Source organism: Dendropsophus ebraccatus, chromosome 12 (assembly GCF_027789765.1).
Source record: "Dendropsophus ebraccatus isolate aDenEbr1 chromosome 12, aDenEbr1.pat, whole genome shotgun sequence".
NCBI classification, from domain to species: Eukaryota; Metazoa; Chordata; class Amphibia; order Anura; family Hylidae; genus Dendropsophus; species Dendropsophus ebraccatus.
Genome location: NC_091465.1, coordinates 8,178,699 through 8,199,200, shown reverse-complemented (window position 1 = coordinate 8,199,200; position 20,502 = coordinate 8,178,699). Strand labels below are relative to the sequence as shown.

General features: G+C 44.6%; 1 protein-coding gene across 1 annotated transcript in view; it reads left to right on the top strand.

The window, feature by feature from the left end:
- Positions 1-222: 222 nt before the first annotated feature.
- ARHGEF16 (Rho guanine nucleotide exchange factor 16) overlaps positions 223-20,502 on the top strand; it is a 29,089-nt gene continuing 8,809 nt past the window's right edge. The window contains exons 1-6 of the mRNA XM_069947288.1: positions 223-388; positions 4,361-4,929; positions 8,403-8,457; positions 13,527-13,696; positions 17,175-17,231; positions 17,949-18,109. Coding sequence (XP_069803389.1) covers positions 4,375-4,929; positions 8,403-8,457; positions 13,527-13,696; positions 17,175-17,231; positions 17,949-18,109 — 998 coding nt within the window. The 5' untranslated portion in view covers positions 223-388; positions 4,361-4,374. The remainder of the gene's footprint in view (positions 389-4,360; positions 4,930-8,402; positions 8,458-13,526; positions 13,697-17,174; positions 17,232-17,948; positions 18,110-20,502) is intronic.

The window sequence follows — 20,502 nt, the reverse complement described above, 5'->3', positions numbered from 1 at the left end:
TCCTATTATATTCTCAGCTTCAGTGAGCAGCCGGCACAGCTCTGACATCTAGGTGATTGCTGCTATAATAATACACATGGCTGCAGGGCACTCTGGATGGATAGGAGTCAGGACCAGAGAAAAGTCAAGAACTGGGTGATTCCAGTTTGGCTGGAGCCCCTCCCCCCTGTCCTGCACACACCTGGGTGATGTCAGCATTATCACAATCACTGGGCTGATCCAGCAGAGAGGACAGAGACACAGGAAGTGAGTGCAGGGAGGGGAATGGAGACTGCAGGCTGAGAGCAGAGACAGCTGCAGGCTGAGAGCAGAGACAGCTGCAGGACACCACAGGAGGAGATGAGGGCCCCCAGGAGCCACCGCCTCTAACCCCAGTCCCTGCACACAGGTAAGAGGGGCTCCCCTACATCTCTCTGGGAGGTGGGGGTCAGTGCAGGCAGTGATTTGTTATGCAGGATGATGGGGGTTGTTGTCCCCTCTGAGCCGCACACTGTGTGTTCTATTGGTTGCAGAGTTTGTTTTGAACATTTCGTTACTTTGTTGCAGAGGACTGAAATACAATGTAACTAATCAGCTGGAAATGGTTAGGCACCAACAGCTGCAGCAGATACAGTGTTACTTCTGGCCGAGATCACTCACAGGATCCCAGAGGCAGGAGGGGGATCCCAGAGGCAGGAGGGGGATCCCAGAGGCAGGAGGGGATCCCACACCCCAAAAGCTAGAATAGAAAGAGCTGCACTGTGTTCTGTGATTGGATCCATCCTGAATCCTGTGTGTGACCCCGGGGGGCTCGGGCTGTGTCTCTCATTACTGACAAAGTAAATGCTCCAGAATAGTGGCTGCACAAATGGCGCAAGCGACTGTATCTGTCATGAGAGAAGGTCTGTGCCAGGTTTACTGCGGTGGCTAGTGGTTATTATGTACATGTATGACCGCCAAGCGGTGACACTGGAGAAGTGTTGTGTGTAGCAGCACACTATGGCACCATAGTCAAAGGTCAGATGTGGCTGCACTTTGTATAGCTGAGTTTTTAGGATGATATTGATGTCCGCCGCCAAGTGTTAATATCACCGCATGTATATACACATTTTTTATTTTTTCTGCAAAGCGCCAAGATGAGGCTACCTACAGTGTAACGTTCAAAGATCTGTTTTAAATTTGGTTTTAGGGCATGCTGGGAGTTGTAGTTTTACCACACCTGCGGATCAGCTGATCTAGAAAGCTATATTTCTGTGTGTGGTTATATCAGCGCCCCACAGTGGGTGGATATTGACTGACCACTATGCCCCCTGACTATACATTGCACTATGGAGAGAAGCAGCCGCCAGACTTTTTGGCCCTTCTTATCTCCATGACATGGCTGCCGATAGGGGAAGGTCTGTTCCCTTATACCAGGGATGAGGAACCTGCGGCCCCTACAGTTTTTGCAAAACTACAACTCCCATCATGCCTGGACAGCCAGCGGCTGAAGGTTTCCTATACATTTGTGATTGTTTATGATGTGACTTTCGTGGCCTAAAGGCAGATATTCCCCAGGACGCCTCCACCCCGCCAGGACTGCTCACTGGGGTCACCCATGTCCCATCAGACAATGCAGCCGCTTTATGATGTCCCAGCAGGGGTGAGGGGAATTCTGGGCTTCTGATACAGAAGAATTCCCTGGAGGGGGGGCGGGCGGATATCTTTTCCGTATTTGCTCCCAGTATCATAAACCCTGGTATCAGGCGGCTTTGTCCACCTGTGAATTATAGGTTTGCACAGAAAGGGTGTAGCCCTGGTATAAAGACTTTACCTTGTAATCCGAGATCCTGGTGGAAGGTCCTGAGTCACAGAAGGAAACCAGTTAGTCGGTCAGAAGAGAAAGCGTTAGGGTCCTATTACACGGAGCGATTATTAATGATAAACAATCGCAAACGTTATTGTTTATCGTTACCCTGAATCGTTCGCCTTACTACACAGAACGATGGTCGTTAGTTTTGATCATTACTATGATTGTTAGGGCCCTATTACACGGGACAATTGTGCGAAAAATTGTTATATCGTTCGAATTTATACGATAATTGTTCTGTGTAATTGCAGGCAACGATCAAAAAATCGTTCGTATATCGTTGATCTGAACCTAAAATTATCGTTAATCGTTCGCTGTATTTCCACATTCGTTCGCTCAAGTTCCGCATTCACTAATCGTTCAGTGTAATTGCACATTGTCCATTGTTTTGCTGGGATCAGAAGGAATAAACGATCATAACGATTGTAACTAACGACTATCGTTCTGTGTAATATGGTGAAAGATTTCAGGTTAACGTTAAACAATCTTGTTTGCGATAGTTTGTTAGTCGTTAATAATCGCTCCGTGCAATAGGACCCTTACTGCCATTGTTACTATGATCGTTTATTCCTTCTGAGCCCAGCAGAATAATGAGCAATTACACTGAACGATTAGTGAACAAATGCGGAACTTGAGCGAACAAATGTGGAATTACAGCGAACGATTAGCGATAATTTTAGGTTCAGATCTAAATCAGCGACACAAAAACGATTTTTTGATCGTTGCCTGCAATTAAACAGAACGATTATTGTTTAAATTTGAACGTTATAACGATTTTTCACACGATGATCGTCCTGTGTAATAGGGCCCTTAGACTGGGTTCACATTACTTTTTTCCGTTAGTTTTTGCATTTGTGTGGATTCATTTTTCCATTGACTTGCAATATAAAACACTGTTTTTTACCTTACGTACCACAACTTTGTGTACGCTAAAAAAAACTGATGCTTTTTTTTTTTTTTTTTAATTTTTTTTTTTTTATAATGGAAGTCAATGGAAAAATGGATGTACACAAATGAAGTTTTTCTCATCCAATTACAAATGGGTTAAAACACATCAGGTTTTTTTTTAGCGTACACAAAAATGTGGTCAACCCAGAAAGTGTAGTGTAAACCCAACCCTATAGGAAACCTCCGAGATCCTCGGCACACTGGACCAGTACCGTCATGTTATAGCTACTCGGTGTTTGGGGGACATTTCTTTGTGCCACCAGGGGAGATGGTTCTGGGGTTCCACCCTCTGTCTATAACTTGTCACTAACCCTCTATAATGACATCATAATAAATATATATACTTTCGGATTGATTCATGGTCTTCAAAGCAGGTAAAAAACAGGACCCATCAAAGTATATTCTCAAGAACCATAGGAGTATGAACAATACATTAAATGCGCTAATGCTCAGGTAAGGCTATATTTCCATGTTTCAGGCACAATCCAAACTATGGACGATGTGCAACGGAACGGACCTCGGAGTTCCTGGCATCATCATTCATCGTGATGCCAGGAGCTCTGAATCAGTCTAAATCCTCCTGGGCACAGTAATGATACAGCCGTGCATCTGATCCAGAACTTCCAGCATCATAATGAATGATGATGCCAGGAACTCTAAATTCTGTTCCGTTGCACATCATCCATAGTTACGGACTCTACATCGAACGTGTGATGTTCCCTCAGATCATGAACCACCAGAGATGCTGCTAGTGATGGTCGTAATGTTGTGAAGTCCATGTCCACCAATGGCCACCATATTACGTTCCTCTAGTAAGTCCTGTCCGCTGATGGTTCTGCAGGCTTCTCACTGAGGGGGTTTTGGTTTCTTAGGGTCCATTTACACAGATTATCTGCCTCAGATTTGAAGCCAAAGCCAGGAATGGATTTGAAAAGAGGAGAAATCTCAGACTTTCCTTTGTGACCTGATCTCTGTTTATAGTCTGTTTCTGGCTTTGGCTTTAAATCTTTGGAAGATAATTAGAGATGAGCGAATCGGGTTCGAGTCCATCCGAACCCGAACGTTCGGCATTTGATTAGCGGTGGCTGCTGAACTTGGATAAAGCTCTAAGGTTGTCTGGAAAACATGGATACAGCATCCAACTTCTGCCGCTGTCCGGTATCAGATGCCGAGCGATCTGGTTTGAAGGATGTTGCCAACACCAAACAGTTTGACTGATCTGCTCAACCCCAGTCCTGGGAGTATTATAGGGTAATGCGTATAGCCCACTGCCATGACCTGCCAAATCATTCTCTGCTGTAAAAGTGATAGGAACAACTTATATCATCATGGAGGTGAAGTTGGGACGCGCTCCATATTCCCCTCACATGCTCTTACTTGGTATTTTGTTATCAGCTGATAAGGAAGCCGCGGGATCAATGCTCAGGATCACCGCTCGCTCTATAGGATTTATTGCTCTTAGGTCTGAGCTTCACTTTCAGTTCAGGTTTATATTATTGCTCCTCACATGTTTCCTCTCCATAGTTGACCTACCTGTATGTAGGAATCTCGATAACATTAATATGGAATGGTTCTGTCTTGTAGGATCAACATTCGCAATGTCTCACCGATACTCTGATCCATCTGTAGGGGAGAAGTCCTTCCTTCTCCTGGAAAAGAAGTATCTGGACCTCAAGGCCAACTCCACCTCCCATCTGTCATTACAAAGAAAGTCTGTGAGCGCCATGGATAACGCATCTTATGTTCCGGATAAGAGCCCATCCCCGGTGGAGGCTCGGAGGATTATACTGAGCACTGAGAGTCCGGCTGCACAAAAGCTTGGAACCCAACAAATGATCCCCAAAGGCTTGGCCATCGCCTCCAAAACCAAGGTCCCGAGGCATCACAGCTTTGCCGCAACCACATTCAGCAAAGAATTTGCCCGCAATGACCCAAAGCGAGTGTCTACACCCGACATCTGTCTAGACTCCCCAGAGGATGAGCCTGAGGGTGGGGGGACATTGAAGAGGAACCTAAGAAACCAGTCTTATCGGGCGGCTATGAAAGGGTTTGGGGATGAAGATGGTGGTGAGTCTCGAAAGCCAGTCTGCTCCTTAAAGCCTGTTTCAGAAGATCCAAATGCCCCACCTCCGAAGAGCCCTGGAAGATCTAAGGTGTGTATTACATAATGTGTGTGTGTGTGTGTGTGTGTGTGTGTGTATATAATGTGATATATATATATATATATATGATATTCTTTACAGCCCATAAACTGCCCCCTCCTGTCATGTGTCTGAACAGCACCCTGTAATGCATTGTGGAGCTATCAAGTCTCTGTAGGACAGAAGGTGCCATGGATTTAAGGAACCATTTAGCTGAAGGTTGACTTGTCCACTGGTTGAGAGACATTTTGCTATAGTCTTTGTCCTTCTCAAAGTATATATCTTCGCAAATGGCCGTGACTGGAGTTTAATATTCATACATATTAGATTGCTGTTGGCTAAATGGGTATCTCGCACACGCTTGGTTTACTTGGTTAGACTTTTCAATGGTGATCTATCTCTCTGGGAATTTCGGCAATTCATTGTCCACGGTGGCCGAAGTTGGGTGCAGTCCTAGGGAGCCTTGGAGAACAGGGTTACAACCTATGGTCTATGGCTGTAACCAAGACTAAGGCTGCATCTAAATGCCGAGTGTTTGGAGAACATTGGCCTCTCTACTCAATCCTACTCTTGGACAATCCCTACGCATGACGTACCGGTACATCATGCGTCCGCAAGAGGTGTTCAGAGCGGGGCTGCGCGGCGACCTCGCTCTGAACCGCCGCGATCACGGGTGACGCATGTAGCCTGCGACCATGGCTATTAGCGGGCACGGTCAGATCGCTTAATTAGTGGGCACGGCGATCGGATCCGATCACTTGGATGCAGCTGTCCCTGGTGTCTAGTGGTGGAGAATAACCCTAATCCCAGGGGGGGAATAACCCTAACCCCAGGGGGGCTCTACTATAAGTGTAAAAAAAAAAGTGTTAATAAAAAAGCCCCCTTCCCTTTCCCCATGTTATAAATGAAAATAAATAAAACATGTTTGCTATCGCCGCGTGCGTAATCGCCCGAACTATTAATTAATCACATTCCTGATGGTGTACGGTAAACGGCGTAAGCGCAAAAAAATCCCAAAGTGCTAAATTGCGCATTTTTGGTTGCATCAAATCCAGAAAAATGTTAATAAAAAGCGATCAAAAAGTCATATATGCGCAATTAAGGTACCGATAGAAAGAACGCATCATGGCGCAAAAAATGACACCTGACACAGCCCCATAGACCAAAGGATAAAAGCGCTATAAGCCTGGGAATGGAGAGATTTTAAGGAACATATATTTGTTACCAATGGTTTGAATTTTTTACAGGCCATCAGATACAATATAAGTTATACATGTTATATATCGTCGTAATCGTAACGACTTGAGGAACATGCATAACAAGTCAGTTTTACCCCAGGGAGAATGGCGTAAAAACAAATACCCCCCAAATAAACAAAATGCGTTTTTTGTTCAATTTCACCACACATTGAATTTTTTTCTGGTTTCGCAGTGTACTCTATGCAAAAATTCAGCCTGTCATTGCAAAGTACAATTAGTGATGCAAAAAAATAAGGGCTCATGTGGGTCTCTAGGTGGAAAAATGCAAGTGCTACGGCCTTTTAAGCACAAGGAGGAAAAAAAGAAAACGCAAAAACGAAAATTGGCCCGGTCCTTAAGGGGTTAAGTCATGAAAGGTCACATGGGTATAAAGGGGAGATGATACACCTGCAGCTAATTCTACATTGTAATCTGTGGCTGCCCCTTTAATTTCAGAGCAGTTGTGGCCCCGGCCTTCTCCCTATTACAGCTGGAGCCGGATCTGTATATGAGCAGGGCTGGGCGGAGATTAACCCCTCGTAGGTCATGGGCTCCTGACCTTTTCATTGAAGCTGCTTTTCCGCTCCGGAGTTGTGAGCCAAATCCTATTAGAAATATTTAGGTTATGTTAAGTGTTTGGAAGATCAGAAACTTGTAAAACTGGAGAAGTAGCTGAAGCAATGAATCTCCAGCCTGATGAGATGTGTACACAGCGGAGCCTGTATGGCGGCACGCTCAGGTCCTACAGCTCTCTACTATAGGGCTGTAGGATTTTAGTGCAGCCATATGGCGCTTTACTAGGGGACCCTGTCATGGAGTATTGTTCTCATGCAACCTGCACGGAATTCATGAACGACTGTCATAGGGATTTGCATAGTAAATCTCCTGTCAATAGTGACCAGCCTAACGCTCCTTACTTTTTTGATCACTGCGTTAGGAACACTTACTCAATAACAGGTTGCTCCAACTTTTTGGGTGATCGTGGCTTAAAGATGCTGGAGAACAGATCCCACAAGGTGGTGAACATCCTACGTACTTAAAGGGGTTATCCAGTGCTACAAAAACAAGGCCACTTTCTTTCAGAGACAACACGACTCTTGTCTCTAGTTCAGGTGTGGTTTGCAATTAAGCTCCATTCACTTCAATAGAATTGAGCAGCAAAACCCGCCCAAGCTGGAGACAAGAGCGGTGCTGTCTCTGGAAGAAAGTGGCCATGTTTTTGTAGCGCTGGATAACCCCTTTAACTCGCCACAGACCCTGCAGCAGCACCATCAGTCACAAGCATTATAATACACAGTGCTCTGTGCTGCCGCCTCTGTCCATGGCAGGAACTGTCCGGAGCAGAACAGGTTTTCTATGGGGATTTGCTGCTGCTCTGGACAGTTAATGACATGGACAGAGGTGGCAGCAGAGAGCACTGTGTCAGACTGGAGAGAATACATCACTTCCTGCAGGACATACAGCAGCTGATAAATACTGGAAGACTGGAGATTTTTTTAATAGAAGTAAATTACAAATCTATATAACCAATTGACTTAAAAGGAAAACATTTCTTCCAGAGTACCTCTTTAAGGAGAACTTACTGTTATATTCCTCCAGTCACTCCCTAGTGATCCAAAGACCTCTTTACAGTTGAAAAAAGGCAATATGGGTGCAATTCACAGGACACCACTCAAGGTTTGTGGTTACCAATGGTCCTAGGGGAGTGATGGGGAACCGGAGACCCTCCACCTGTAATCCCTTCATGCCTGGATTGCTAATGGTATACAGTAGCTTTGGCTAGCCTGGTATGATGGGAAGTCTAGCTTAATAACAGCTGGAGGGTCAAAGGTTTCCCATCCCTGTCCTAGGCCATGCCAGGAAAGCCCTCCATAGACCACCACAAGGACCATCCTGTTTAACCACTACAGTCCACTCATGCCTATGGCCCATGCATTAATATATTTTAGCAGGAAACAGATGACCTTCTGCCGTGTGTCTAAAGTCCATTGACGTCTTTCCTTGCAAAGCCTTGTTTGCAATGATGTGGGGTCCCCGGGAGCGTCCTTGTCAGTCTTCAGCCATTGATCCCCAGTTGTTGATGTTGCACTGCTGGGTCCACTATGGTGCATTGATGTTGAGATATGAAATATGCCGCCCGATGCTCATCTCATAGCTTGACCGCACATGTTCTACCGCTGTGTGACCTTCTGATTGATCAGTGTATATACCATTAATCTTAGAATGTATTTGCATTTTATATTACAGAAAACATTCACCAAGAAGAAGTTTCAGAGGAACATGGCGGGCTCCTTTAAAGACGGTGAGTGGGAAGTTAATTCTCTGTAGTAATTAAGCTGAAATCTAATAAATTTAGTAAATGAAATCCTTAATACAGAGGAAGATGGATGGAGGAGACGTGATGGGTACGGATGTGAGGAAACACAATTACGTTATATGGCAATCTGTATAAATAATGTAACGAGTCATTAACACTGCTGAATATTTCATATAGTGAGATCTCCGAATATATGATCAACCCAACGATGATTATAGAGATTAGGGCTCATGTCTGACAGGATGCTGTACAAGAATGTATATCCAGAAGCTACTATAATACTGCTCCTATATACAGGAATATAACTACTATAATACTGCCCCCTATATACAGGAATATAACTACTATAATACTGCTCCTATATACAAGAATATAACTACTATAATACTGCTCCTATATACAGGAATATAACTACTATAATACTGCTCCTATATACAAGGATATAACTACTATAATACTGCTCCTTTATACAGGAATATAACTACTATAATACTGCTCCTATATACAGGAATATAACTACTATAATACTGCTCCTATATACAGGAATATAACTACTATAATACTGCTCCTATATACAAGAATATAACTACTATAATACTGCTCCTATATACAGGGATATAACTACTATAATACTGCTCCTATATACAGGAATATAACTACTATAATACTGCTCCTATATACAGGAATATAACTACTATAATACTGCTCCTATATACAGGAATATAACTACTATAATACTGCTCCTATATACAAGAATATAACTACTATAATACTGCTCCTATATACAGGAATATAACTACTATAATACTGCTCCTATATACAAGGATATAACTACTATAATACTGCTCCTTTATACAGGAATATAACTACTATAATACTGCTCCTATATACAGGAATATAACTACTATAATAGTGCTCCCTATATACAGGAATATAACTACTATAATAGTGCTCCCTATATACAGGGATATAACTACTATAATACTGCTCCTATATACAGAAATATAACTACAATAATACTGCTCCTATATACAGGAATATAACTACTATAATACTGCTCCTATATACAGGAATATAACTACTGTAATACTGCTCCTATATACAGGAATATAACTACTATAATACTGCTCCTATATACAGGAATATAACTACTATAATACTGCTCCTATATACAGGGATATAACTACTATAATACTGCTCCCTATATACAGGGATATAACTACTATAATACTGCTCCTATATACAGGGATATAACTACTATAATACTGCTCCTATATACAGGGATATAACTACTATAATACTGCTCCTATATACAGGGATATAACTACTATAATACTGCTCCTATATACAGGGATATAACTACTATAATACTGCTCCTATATACAGGGATCTAACTACTATAATACTGCTCCTATATACAGGGATATAACTACTATAATACTGCTCCTATATACAGGGATATAACTACTATAATACTGCTCCTATATACAGGGATATAACTACTATAATACTGCTCCTATATACAGGGATATAACTACTATAATACTGCTCCTATATACAGTCATCAGTTCTATGCAGGCCTTGTATACTGTATTATATATGGGACTTTGTACACCTCCATATTTTGCTTTGTTTCTCTCTTTGTGTAGTAACTTGTTATGCGTTTTGGCGCTGAACGTGTTTATACAGGAGAGGACAGGGCCGGGGTCGGGTGAACCTCTTGCTCCTCCAGCCACATTCCTATGTAGGATTATAGCAGAGTTTTCGCCTTTCCGGCTGCAGACGGTGACGGTGCTGTACTCGGGCGGAGTGATCTGTTAGTATTGTGACCCCCAGATGTCGGTGATCCAGGATTTCCCTCCATGAAGCTCCATAGATTGCGGCTCCAGATGAAGATTTGTGTACTGAAAAATACTCGTCAGCCTCTCCCAGTTGTGTTCCTGGATGGGCGGGATAGTACTGCGCACGCTCGGCCTCTTAGGAATAGAATGCTAGAGCTGCAGTGAGGACTGACACACAGAAAGCGAGAGGAGAGAGGATGTTGGGGCTCTACTATCTTCCTGGATGATCCTCTTCTTTGCTCCCACCCTGCAGGCTTATTACACCACCATAGTGAGTGGCGGTGGCGTCGTCCTGCAGAACAGATCACACTCCGGAATGTTCTCTGGAGCCGATTCCTTCCTCCTCCTGCCAAGCCTTGGATTTCACAGCCACATACTTGTAGTCCTGTTCTGACCCTTCAGGAGGAGGGGGAAAATCACTTTGATTATTTTAATCCAGTTTTCATGAGAACGTGAGGCCGTATAACGCCGGCCGTAACAGGGAAGAAATATTCAGGGGAAATTTATCTCCAACTAGAATAACACAATCTGGGAATCAGGGACTGATTGGGGTTGGGATGTGACTGTAATATGGAACCCCAGTTAGTAATACTGCTCCTATAGGGGTCACCGATGCGAGAGGTCTCCGTAGCATAGAGAGAACTGTATGACAATATAGATACAGCAGCACAGTCCTCTCTACCCCCTCCCTGCACTCATCTCTATGATCATAGAGAGAACTGTGTGACCATATAGATACAGCCGCACAGTCCCCTCTATCCCCTCCCTGCACTCATCTCTATGATCATAGTGTGACCATACAGTTACAGCAGCACAGTCCTCTCTACCCCCTCCCTGCACTCATCTCTATGATCATAGAGAGAACTGTGTAGTTATACAGTCACAGCAGCACAGTCCTCTCTATCCCCTCCCTGCACTCATCTCTATGATCATAGTGTGACCATGTATACAGCTGCACAGCCCACCCTACCTATGAGTCTTTAGCTTCTCCCCTCACCCTAATGGGATCGGGACCCATGAACTTTCCGTGTTTTTCTTGCTTTCTCACAATCTCTTCCCATCCACCCACTTCTGAGTAACGTGTCTGTGGTCACGTGATCGGCCATCAAGGTTGCAGAACAGGTTTTTCTCCTCAATTGTGTAATGTTCTGCCGTGTGCGGCTCAGGTGAGGCGTCTATCAGTATATAGTATATAACCAGGTCTCATTTTCTGTTACTGTGTTTTGCAATCTCTAATAAGGAAGCAATGAGAGTAGATCGGGTTATTCCCCATCATGGTGGACTGCTTTATGATCCTGAGGATGTCGGCCGCATTCCCCTCACTGTGGGTGACCTGATGCGTCTCTGTACAGACAGGACTTAAAAGCCTCGGTTGACCCCAGAGGTCGGACCCCCACCGATCATAAAGCAATGTCATATCCTAAATAGGGATAAACCTTTTAAAGTCGTCTTCTAAGAACCAGAAACCCAACCTGTGGGAGTCCTTTGTCTCACACAAAACGATGGTATCGGGATTATGTGGTCCATAGGTGGTCTCACGACTGATCTGTAGGCTAGAAGGCCTTGGTGAGGTCTCCTTAGGCAGATTAGTTACTATAACGTGTCATCACCACGGGCTGCATGCCAGCAGAACACACTATCCAGCCTCGCCCCGGCCTTCTGGGCGTATACCAGGGACATCTATTGGCACAGGCGTTGTACCCTTGTTGAACCTTTAAGATGTTTCACCTTCATAGAATATAAGTCTAGACTAGATGGACTAAGTGGTGGTTTTTGTGCCGACAATCTTCTATGTACGGGGTCAGTCACATGTCCGTAGAGTTCCATCCGTACACAGATGTGTGAATGACCTGGACTCCCGCTATGTGCTCTGTGCATCGGGTCGGCCACGGCTTTTACTTACTCTAAACTGGTACATATTCCGTACTGGCGCCAATATCCCAGGCCCATACCCAGGTACATGTGCTCGCTCGTACCATCACACGTCAACCAACTGCAAAAATAGGAAAGGGGGGATTAATAATTTATGAAGGTTGGGCCCCAGTGATCCAACCTGCTCGCGTATAGAAGATTTATTGTGTCTCTGGGGTTGTGGCCAATCTTGGATTGGGCAAACATATTCCCCTCCGTTACACAACCCCTTTCCTCCCTCCTAGCCCTGTATAGTCAGAAGCGTAGAGGAGGTAAAGCATCGAAGTAATCACCATTTCATTGTATCAGTATAATGCTGCTATAGCCGTGGGCTGGGCTCATGTGAAACCATCGTTACTAAGCAAACACGTCCCTAGCAACCAGGCTGTCTCTGCTCCAGGCTGTCAGGGAAGGGTATGGAGGTTTGGTAGCAGTTACACCAGAGATTGCAGTTTAGCTTCGATCAAATGGATAAAGGTTAGGCTGCGTTTACACGGAACGATTATTGTGCAAATTCGCATGATAACTATCGAATACGAACGATAATTGTACATGTAAATGCAGCGAACGATCAAAAGGCGAGCGAGAAATCGTTCATTTTGATCTTTCAACAACTTCTCAAATCGTCGTTGATCGTTCGCAAAAAAATCGCAGATCGTTTTGTGTGAACAGTCGTTCGCCAATTTAACCAATGTGTGAGATAGGCATAAAGCGATCGCAAAACGTATTTCCGTACAATATATCTAAACGCTGATCGTTATGAATAAAAAAAAGTTACTCCGACATCGTTAATCATACGATCGGGCGAAATATCGTTCCGTGTAAACGTAGCATTGGCTACAATATCACGCGCACCTTGTTGCCCCAGTGTTTTGCTGTTTTTGAAGATGGTGGCCATGTTTTTCTAATCTCCGAGAACATCTTTAAATTCCAGGGTATAATCTTTAAAAGCTCTTTGTCCATAGATTCCAAGTACAGCTTCATTTGTATAGCAGTGTCAACCTCTTGAGTCTTAGACGTTAAATTCAACACTCGGCTACAATTTTACTCCTGTAACTGAATAACATGAGTGACCATAGGAGAGCACTTCACATGCGACCATGGAACAGAGCACAGCGGAGGAGAACCTGGTGCTGGGTGTTCTCCGGAGACTTTCCCTCACTGGGTCGACTTGGGCGAGGAGAGACAGTGTGACGGTCAAATTTCTGTCGTCTGTCAATAAGACCGTGGAAGAGAACTGTGAAAATATCAAAGAGTTTACCGAGAGTCTCTCCGTATTCCTCAACCGTCTTTTCTCTCCAGACCCCAGGTTGTACCAGGAATACAGAGAGCGGGGGCTCAGCTCCAGCAATCAGGAGTTTGATGATGAACTGCTGGAAGATAGCCCCGTCCAGGCCGAACCCCAACCTGATGACAGTATCGTGGTGAAGAGTTACCGACCTGCTCAGCTCATCTGGAGCCAACTACCACAGGTAAGAGTAATCTCCTGTATCCACATGTACATAAAGCGCGGGGGGAAGGAACCATCACTCATCAAGAAAAACATCAGCTCTGGTTGTAGCAGACCAAGCAGCTCAGTGTAGTCCATGTCTATGTACTCATTGACCAGACCCTTGTGACCTTCTCATTGTTGGGGGTAGTCACAGAAAATGGCATGGACATTGCCTTTTAGTTTGTCAATTTCCTCAACTTAGAGGATAGCTGAGAAATCCCAAAGCCGAGACTATCCTACTTCGTTTTCGGGCTACACACACCTCCCCAACATTGTGTCTGCCAATGAATGGTTGTGTCCTCCAGAAGAAGCTCTGTGCTGTGTTTCTCTTCTTACATAGGATCCCCATCTATGGTTTAACCAAGCTTGTAGACAGGGATGGCCCTTTGGGACAACCATAGACATTAGGAAGCTGTAAGACGACAGCTGCTTTTACGTTGTGGTGTTCAGTTTGAGCTTGTTGCTTTTGCACTGTGATAATGACCCATTGGTTTGATGTCTTTGAAAATTTCTGCTGAAATGGTGGCTACATCGGTCATGATCTTCCGTAGAGCTCCATCATGATTAGTGTTGAGCGGAAAGGCAGAAGCTGTATCCATGTTTTCCAGAACCTCCCTAGGGCGGCAAACAACCTCTGCATCCATGGTGAATCAAGTGCCGAGCATTCGGGTTCAGAGAACGTTGCCAAACCCGCCCTCTTCATTCAACACTAGTCATGATCATCTAAATTACTTTGACCACATTGGTCATTCAGTTTGCAGATCAGTTGTATATCCCATCGCTCTATAACGGATGTAGGTCCGATTTGACCTCTAACCTTGAGTGAGAGTGAAGGGGACACAAATGAACAATTTCCCCCCCTAAGTCTTAGTATCTGCGTTCGTCTTTACACTCCTCTAATAACCAGTCCGCAGCCAGTCTATTATCTTCTATCTAAGGGAAATATGTGGCGCGTTTCTGGTGTTGTATCTGGCGGGATACGATCTCTTAACAAGCTGAAAGGGAAAACAAACGCCTTCACATGGCTTCTCTGTGGAATGTCGGAGATATTGCTGAGCGAGCGGGTAACATGTCACATCTTGTCGCGGGATAGTAACAAACTAAAGCAAGAAATGTGGAGATGATGGGTAGGAGCGCCAGGAGTGTGGTAAGAGCCGGAATGGGGCAAAGTGCCCCCAAGCTTATTGTGATGGTTAATAGGACATAGTTCCTTTCCCCCTCCTTAATGTTCATGTTAAACACTTGGTATTTTCCCATCTAAAAATTCCTTCAGTTGTGTCACGTGATCTCATGGTGACCCCATGCAAATTATGTGTTTCTGTGCTCATCATGGGGTCACCATGTCAGCCAGTAGGATTTCCTGTATGGCTCTGTATAGGCTGTTCCAGATATGTCAGCCGCAGCCGCAAACGCCGATCAGAGAGACCGGCCTTTACATGACACAACAATTTGAGCAGCCGGGCTTCATGAAGGATCCATGTATCGTTTGTGTAGTCATGGATGATGACCTGCAGATGAATATACATAAATCTGCGCTGTCAGTTTTTCAAATTGCACAGCAGTACATACTTACCAAGTGCGCTGCTGCTGTGATCCGGCATCCTGTTCCTCTGGTTCTCCTGTCCAGCTGTTGTCTTCAGACCCCACATCCTCTGGCTGTCAATCATTCTGGAAGAGGCGGCGGCTTGAAGATGTAGTTGCTGGACGGGAGAGCTGGAGATGATGATGCCTCACGACAGAAGCAGCGCACTAGGTAAGTATGTACCACTGTATGATCTGGAAACCGACAGCATATGGCTATATTCACACAACGTAGGTTGTGTGTTAATCACGGCCGTTGTTGTCAATGTGCAACAATGGCCGTGATTAATACACAACTTAAGTGCACTGCAGTTAAAGGGGATCCCGGATGGAGTGTATACACATAGTATACACTCCGGCCGGGATCGCTAGCAGCAGTACAAAAAATTGACATGTCAGTTTTGTGCGGCCGCTATTCATTGAATAGCGTGCACACAATGGGGAGTGCGGCTCTGGCTGCACACTCCATTGTGTGCAATTGTGAATTGGGATGCGGGAGCACACGGATGCGCCCGGATCCCAATTGAGCACAAATGAAGATCATCCAGCCCGGTACTGCAGTACTGGCCAGAATAATCTTCACTAACACCGGTCGGTGTTTGACGTTATGTGAACATGGCCTAAATATATACATATGTGCTGTCCGTTTGCCTTTATTATCGGCCTCACGTCCCTTTTACACCGATGTGCGATAAATTTTGAAGCATGTTCTAAAGACCCGATCAGCTGAGGATCAGGGGTTTTCCCGGGTCTCAGCTGATCGCTGTCACTTTGCTGCCTGTGTAAAAGACCCTTCAGATTCCTCCTCATGAACCCTTTTTCCTCTGACCCGCTTTATCGCGTCTCCCGGCACTTTCCTATTTTTGTTTATTTGACATTTATAGAAAAGCGTAACTTGTACTTTATTATTTTATGAGCTTGTTAGTAATAATCCTCTTCTATCCTTGTCGTCTCCCGGAGCTCCTTGTCCTGACATCAAACAGTCTTGTAATCTGCAGGAAGACAATAGAGTCGGTGTGAGCGCTTACAAGCCGCCATTGTGTTCCCCGGCTCGCTTACATATCACTTATCCACATATAATCTCACCTCCACAAGCTTACACACTACCTGACACCTTCTTCTGGAGAGCATTGACTTCTTTTGCTTCGGCTCCTGGCTGGTTCGCCAATTTTCACTAGATTCTAGATCAGACTGGACCTGGATGACTCCTGCCATGTTAAATAGTGTTTTTTGTGATCGTTTCAAGGTTAATGCAACCGGACAGGAAGGTGTTTCCCTTTACTGACAGTAAGCGGAGAACTGAAAAATGTAGGCGCATCGAATACAATGTAGCTGCTCTTTATCCAGTGACTGATCTTAAAGGGGATTTCCAGGACACGAATACTCCTCTATGTCCAGTCAGTTCCCAATCAGCTGAAGGTCATAGTTTACCAGGAACAGCACCGTGCATTTGATTGTGGCCATGTCAGGTATTGCAGATCACTGCAGCTCCGTCTCATTCAAGTGACTAAGACTGGTACACGGTTATGGGGCACTGTCTGAAACCACATGGCCCCTTCAACCAGCTGATCTGACTGAGATGCCCAATGGCCCACATACCCACTAACCAGTGTAGCCATCAATATTAATCCCGGAAATGCCTTTAATGGGAAAAAAAAAAATAAAAATATATATATATATATATATATATATATATATATATATATATATATATATATATATATATTTATATATTATATTATTTTTTTTTTTTTATTTTTTTTTTTTTAACCGAGATCTTGGCCTTGTGTAACTTCAGTTTAGACGGTAGGGCGGCCGTTGTTGTGGGAAGAAATAAGATACTGAACTCTCTCGATGCATCTCATGATCTCTCGCAGGTACAAGAAGCCGGAATTCTAGATACAATCTCACCGGAGGAACGTAAGAGACAAGAGGTATGATGTTTTACTACTGACGTGTACGGATATGGGGTGCCCAGGGTGTAGGTCCTCTCCATGATGGGAGAAAAAAATACAGACAAAAAAAAGTCTCCTCCAATTGTTTTTTTTTTTTTTTTTTGTTTTTTTTTATTAAGGGGGCCTCTGACCCTGATAAACGTCCCATGTTGGTCTAGATGTGTTCTAGAGGAAAATTACCATTCACTTGTGGAGCCAAAAATGTGACCATTCTCTGGATCAAGGGAGTGTCTGATAGATTGAGACAGAGCGCAGGTACCACCTGCTTTATCTATAGGGGTCTCACAGTCCTCATAGTCCGGTGGTCTTGTACTGTAGCTTTGCAGCAACAGGTGGGCCACGACATGTCGGACATGCCGATAGCATGACCGTAGATGACCATAGACCATGTTACCAGTTGTTACTGATCACCACCACCGTTCCCATGTGTGTTCAGATCAGCTGAGGGGAAATGTTTAATGCTGTACGGTAATCATTTACCTTCATTGGGAGCGGAGGGTCAGATGGGAGGTGGGACATGGACCCCTATCGCTATCCCCGCTCTTAAACTCTTCTGAGATATACTACTTTATTCTGAGAAGGTCCCTTTAAATCTGAGTCATGCGCACCTCTACCGTGCAGCACATAGAGGCGTCGGGGCGCGGTATTTGCTCAGCTTTCGCCCTGTGTTTACCGTACGCTGCGTTCTCTTTTCAGGCCATCTTTGAAATCATCACCTCGGAGTACTCCTACCAGCACAGCCTCGACATCCTCTTCCGACTATTCAAAAAGTCCGAGGAGCTGAAGCAAACCATAAACGGCACCGACCACCACCATCTCTTCTCCAACATCGCCGATATCCTTGACGTCAGCAAAAGGTCATTTTATTTATTTAATTTTTTTTCATTTAATGAAACTCTGATGACCATTGTGACTTTAAGTATTTAAACGATTTTACCGGTTGATCAAAGGAAGAAATCCTGCAATGGACTATCCAACAGTGGAGCATTCCATGGTCTAGCTATGGGCCAGGACTGTCCCAAATGGGACAATGGGAAACTCCCGGGTAACATCAATCTACATTCTTCCTTAAAGGGATTATCCAGTGTTAGAAAAACATAGCCGCTTCCTTCCATAGACAGCACCGCTCTTGTCTCCAGGTTGGGTGCAGGTTTTGTAACTCTGTTCAACTGAAGTGAATGGAATTTATCTGCAACCCACACCTGACCTGGAGACGAGCAGTGCTTTCTCTGGAAGAAAGTAGCCATGTTTTGTAGCACTGGATAATCCCTTTATTCCTTCCGAACCAAAGTCCTCCTCACCTGGCTCCCCTGGGGGGAGGGGGTCCTATCGATTTCCATGTGACTTCTGAACGTCTTTGTATTTTGTTGTGGCCATCTTGTTGGATCTTGTATTTATTATGCAGGTTTCTGGGTTGCTCTTTCTACTCCCCAATATCATCAGGTTGTGGAAGTGCTTGTAATGTTATACTTGGGTCTGTCCTCTTCTGTGTATGCAGAACATGTGCCTTATCCAATGGATAATATGAGTCGGCCCATTAGGCACGGACCATATAAGCCAGATTTGGGGTGGGATCTCCTGCTGGCCTTCTCTGACCCCATCATAGGGGACCAGTGTCTGGATCTATTGGAGGAGTCTGTCTCTCTATTGGGCCAATTGGACCTTTGGGTAAAACTTAAAGGAGAAGTCCGGCAAAAATTTTTATTAAAGTATTGTATTGCCCTCCAAAAGTTATACAAATCACCAATTACTTACTGCATCAAGGCTTCACTTCCTGGATAACAGGGTGATGTCACTTCCTGGATAACAGGGTGATTTCACGACTCCCAGAGCTGTGCAGGCTGTGGCCGCTGGAGGGGATGATGGCAGAGGGATGCTCTGTGCCCTGTGTCCCTCAGTGTCCCCCTGCCATCATCCTCTCCAACAGCCACAGCCCACACAGCGCTGGGAGTCGTGACATCACCCTGTTATCCAGGAAGTGACATCACCCTGTTATCCAGGAAGTGATATCACCCTGTTATCCAGGAAGTGATATCACCCTGTTATCCAGGAAGTGACATCACCCTGTTATCCAGGAAGTGACATCACCCTGTTATCCAGGAAGTGACATCACCCTGTTATCCAGGAAGTGACATCACCCTGTTATCCAGGAAGTGACATCACCCTGTTATCCAGGAAGTGACATCACCCTGTTATCCAGGAAGTGACATCACCCTGTTATCCAGGAAGTGACATCACCCTGTTATCCAGGAAGTGACATCACCCTGTTATCCAGGAAGTGACATCACCCTGTTATCCAGGAAGTGACATCACCCTGTTATCCAGGAAGTGACATCACCCTGTTATCCAGGAAGTGACATCACCCTGTTATCCAGGAAGTGACATCACCCTGTTATCCAGGAAGTGACATCACCCTGTTATCCAGGAAGTGACATCACCCTGTTATCCAGGAAGTGAAGCCTTGATGCATTAGTAAGTGCAGGGAAAAAAGCACTTTATAAGCATTTCCCATAATAAGTGTATATTGGGGATTTGTATAACTTTTGGGGGGGCAATACAATACCGTAATAAAAAGTTTCACCGGACTTCGCCTTATAAGCTTTCTGTAAGAGGATGAGGAGGATTCTGGGTAATAGTTTATCATTTTTCTATATATATAATCCTACTCGCCCATCGTCACCCGCCGCAGCCGTTGCTCCTAACACTCTTATCTTTCCCATGTGAGTGACTTGTAAGAATCCTCGATGGGATTCGTCCCCTGGTCACCCCTTCTAATGGGATCCAGAGAGGAAGCGGCTTCATTCCAGGGGGGGGGGGGGGGGTCAGGAGCGCTGCAGAGACCCCCAACACACAATGAAAGCATTAGACTGATAACAGGAAGTTGTGTAACCCCAGCTGGGGAGAAGAGGGGCCGTGTGTGGACACTGAGGGGCCAAAACTTCTGTGAATAATAAATCTGACAATGTGACCAGAGAAGATATGGATTTAATGAGAACATTCTGTGTTATAGATGTAGCAGAGCTGATGACATGTTATGTAGCTGAGGGCAGGTTGTTGTGGTGAAATGGCAAACTCCGCTCTGCTACATAGAGGTGGGCTATCCTGCCTCAGCTATACTGTACGCTGTCTTCCAGTCCCTGGATTTTCTCTCTTTCTCTTTAATTTTTTTTTGCTTTTGGCACAATTAGCACATTATGGTTGCACAGTGAGTTAAACAAGTTAAATAAGTTATACAGATTTGTAATTTACT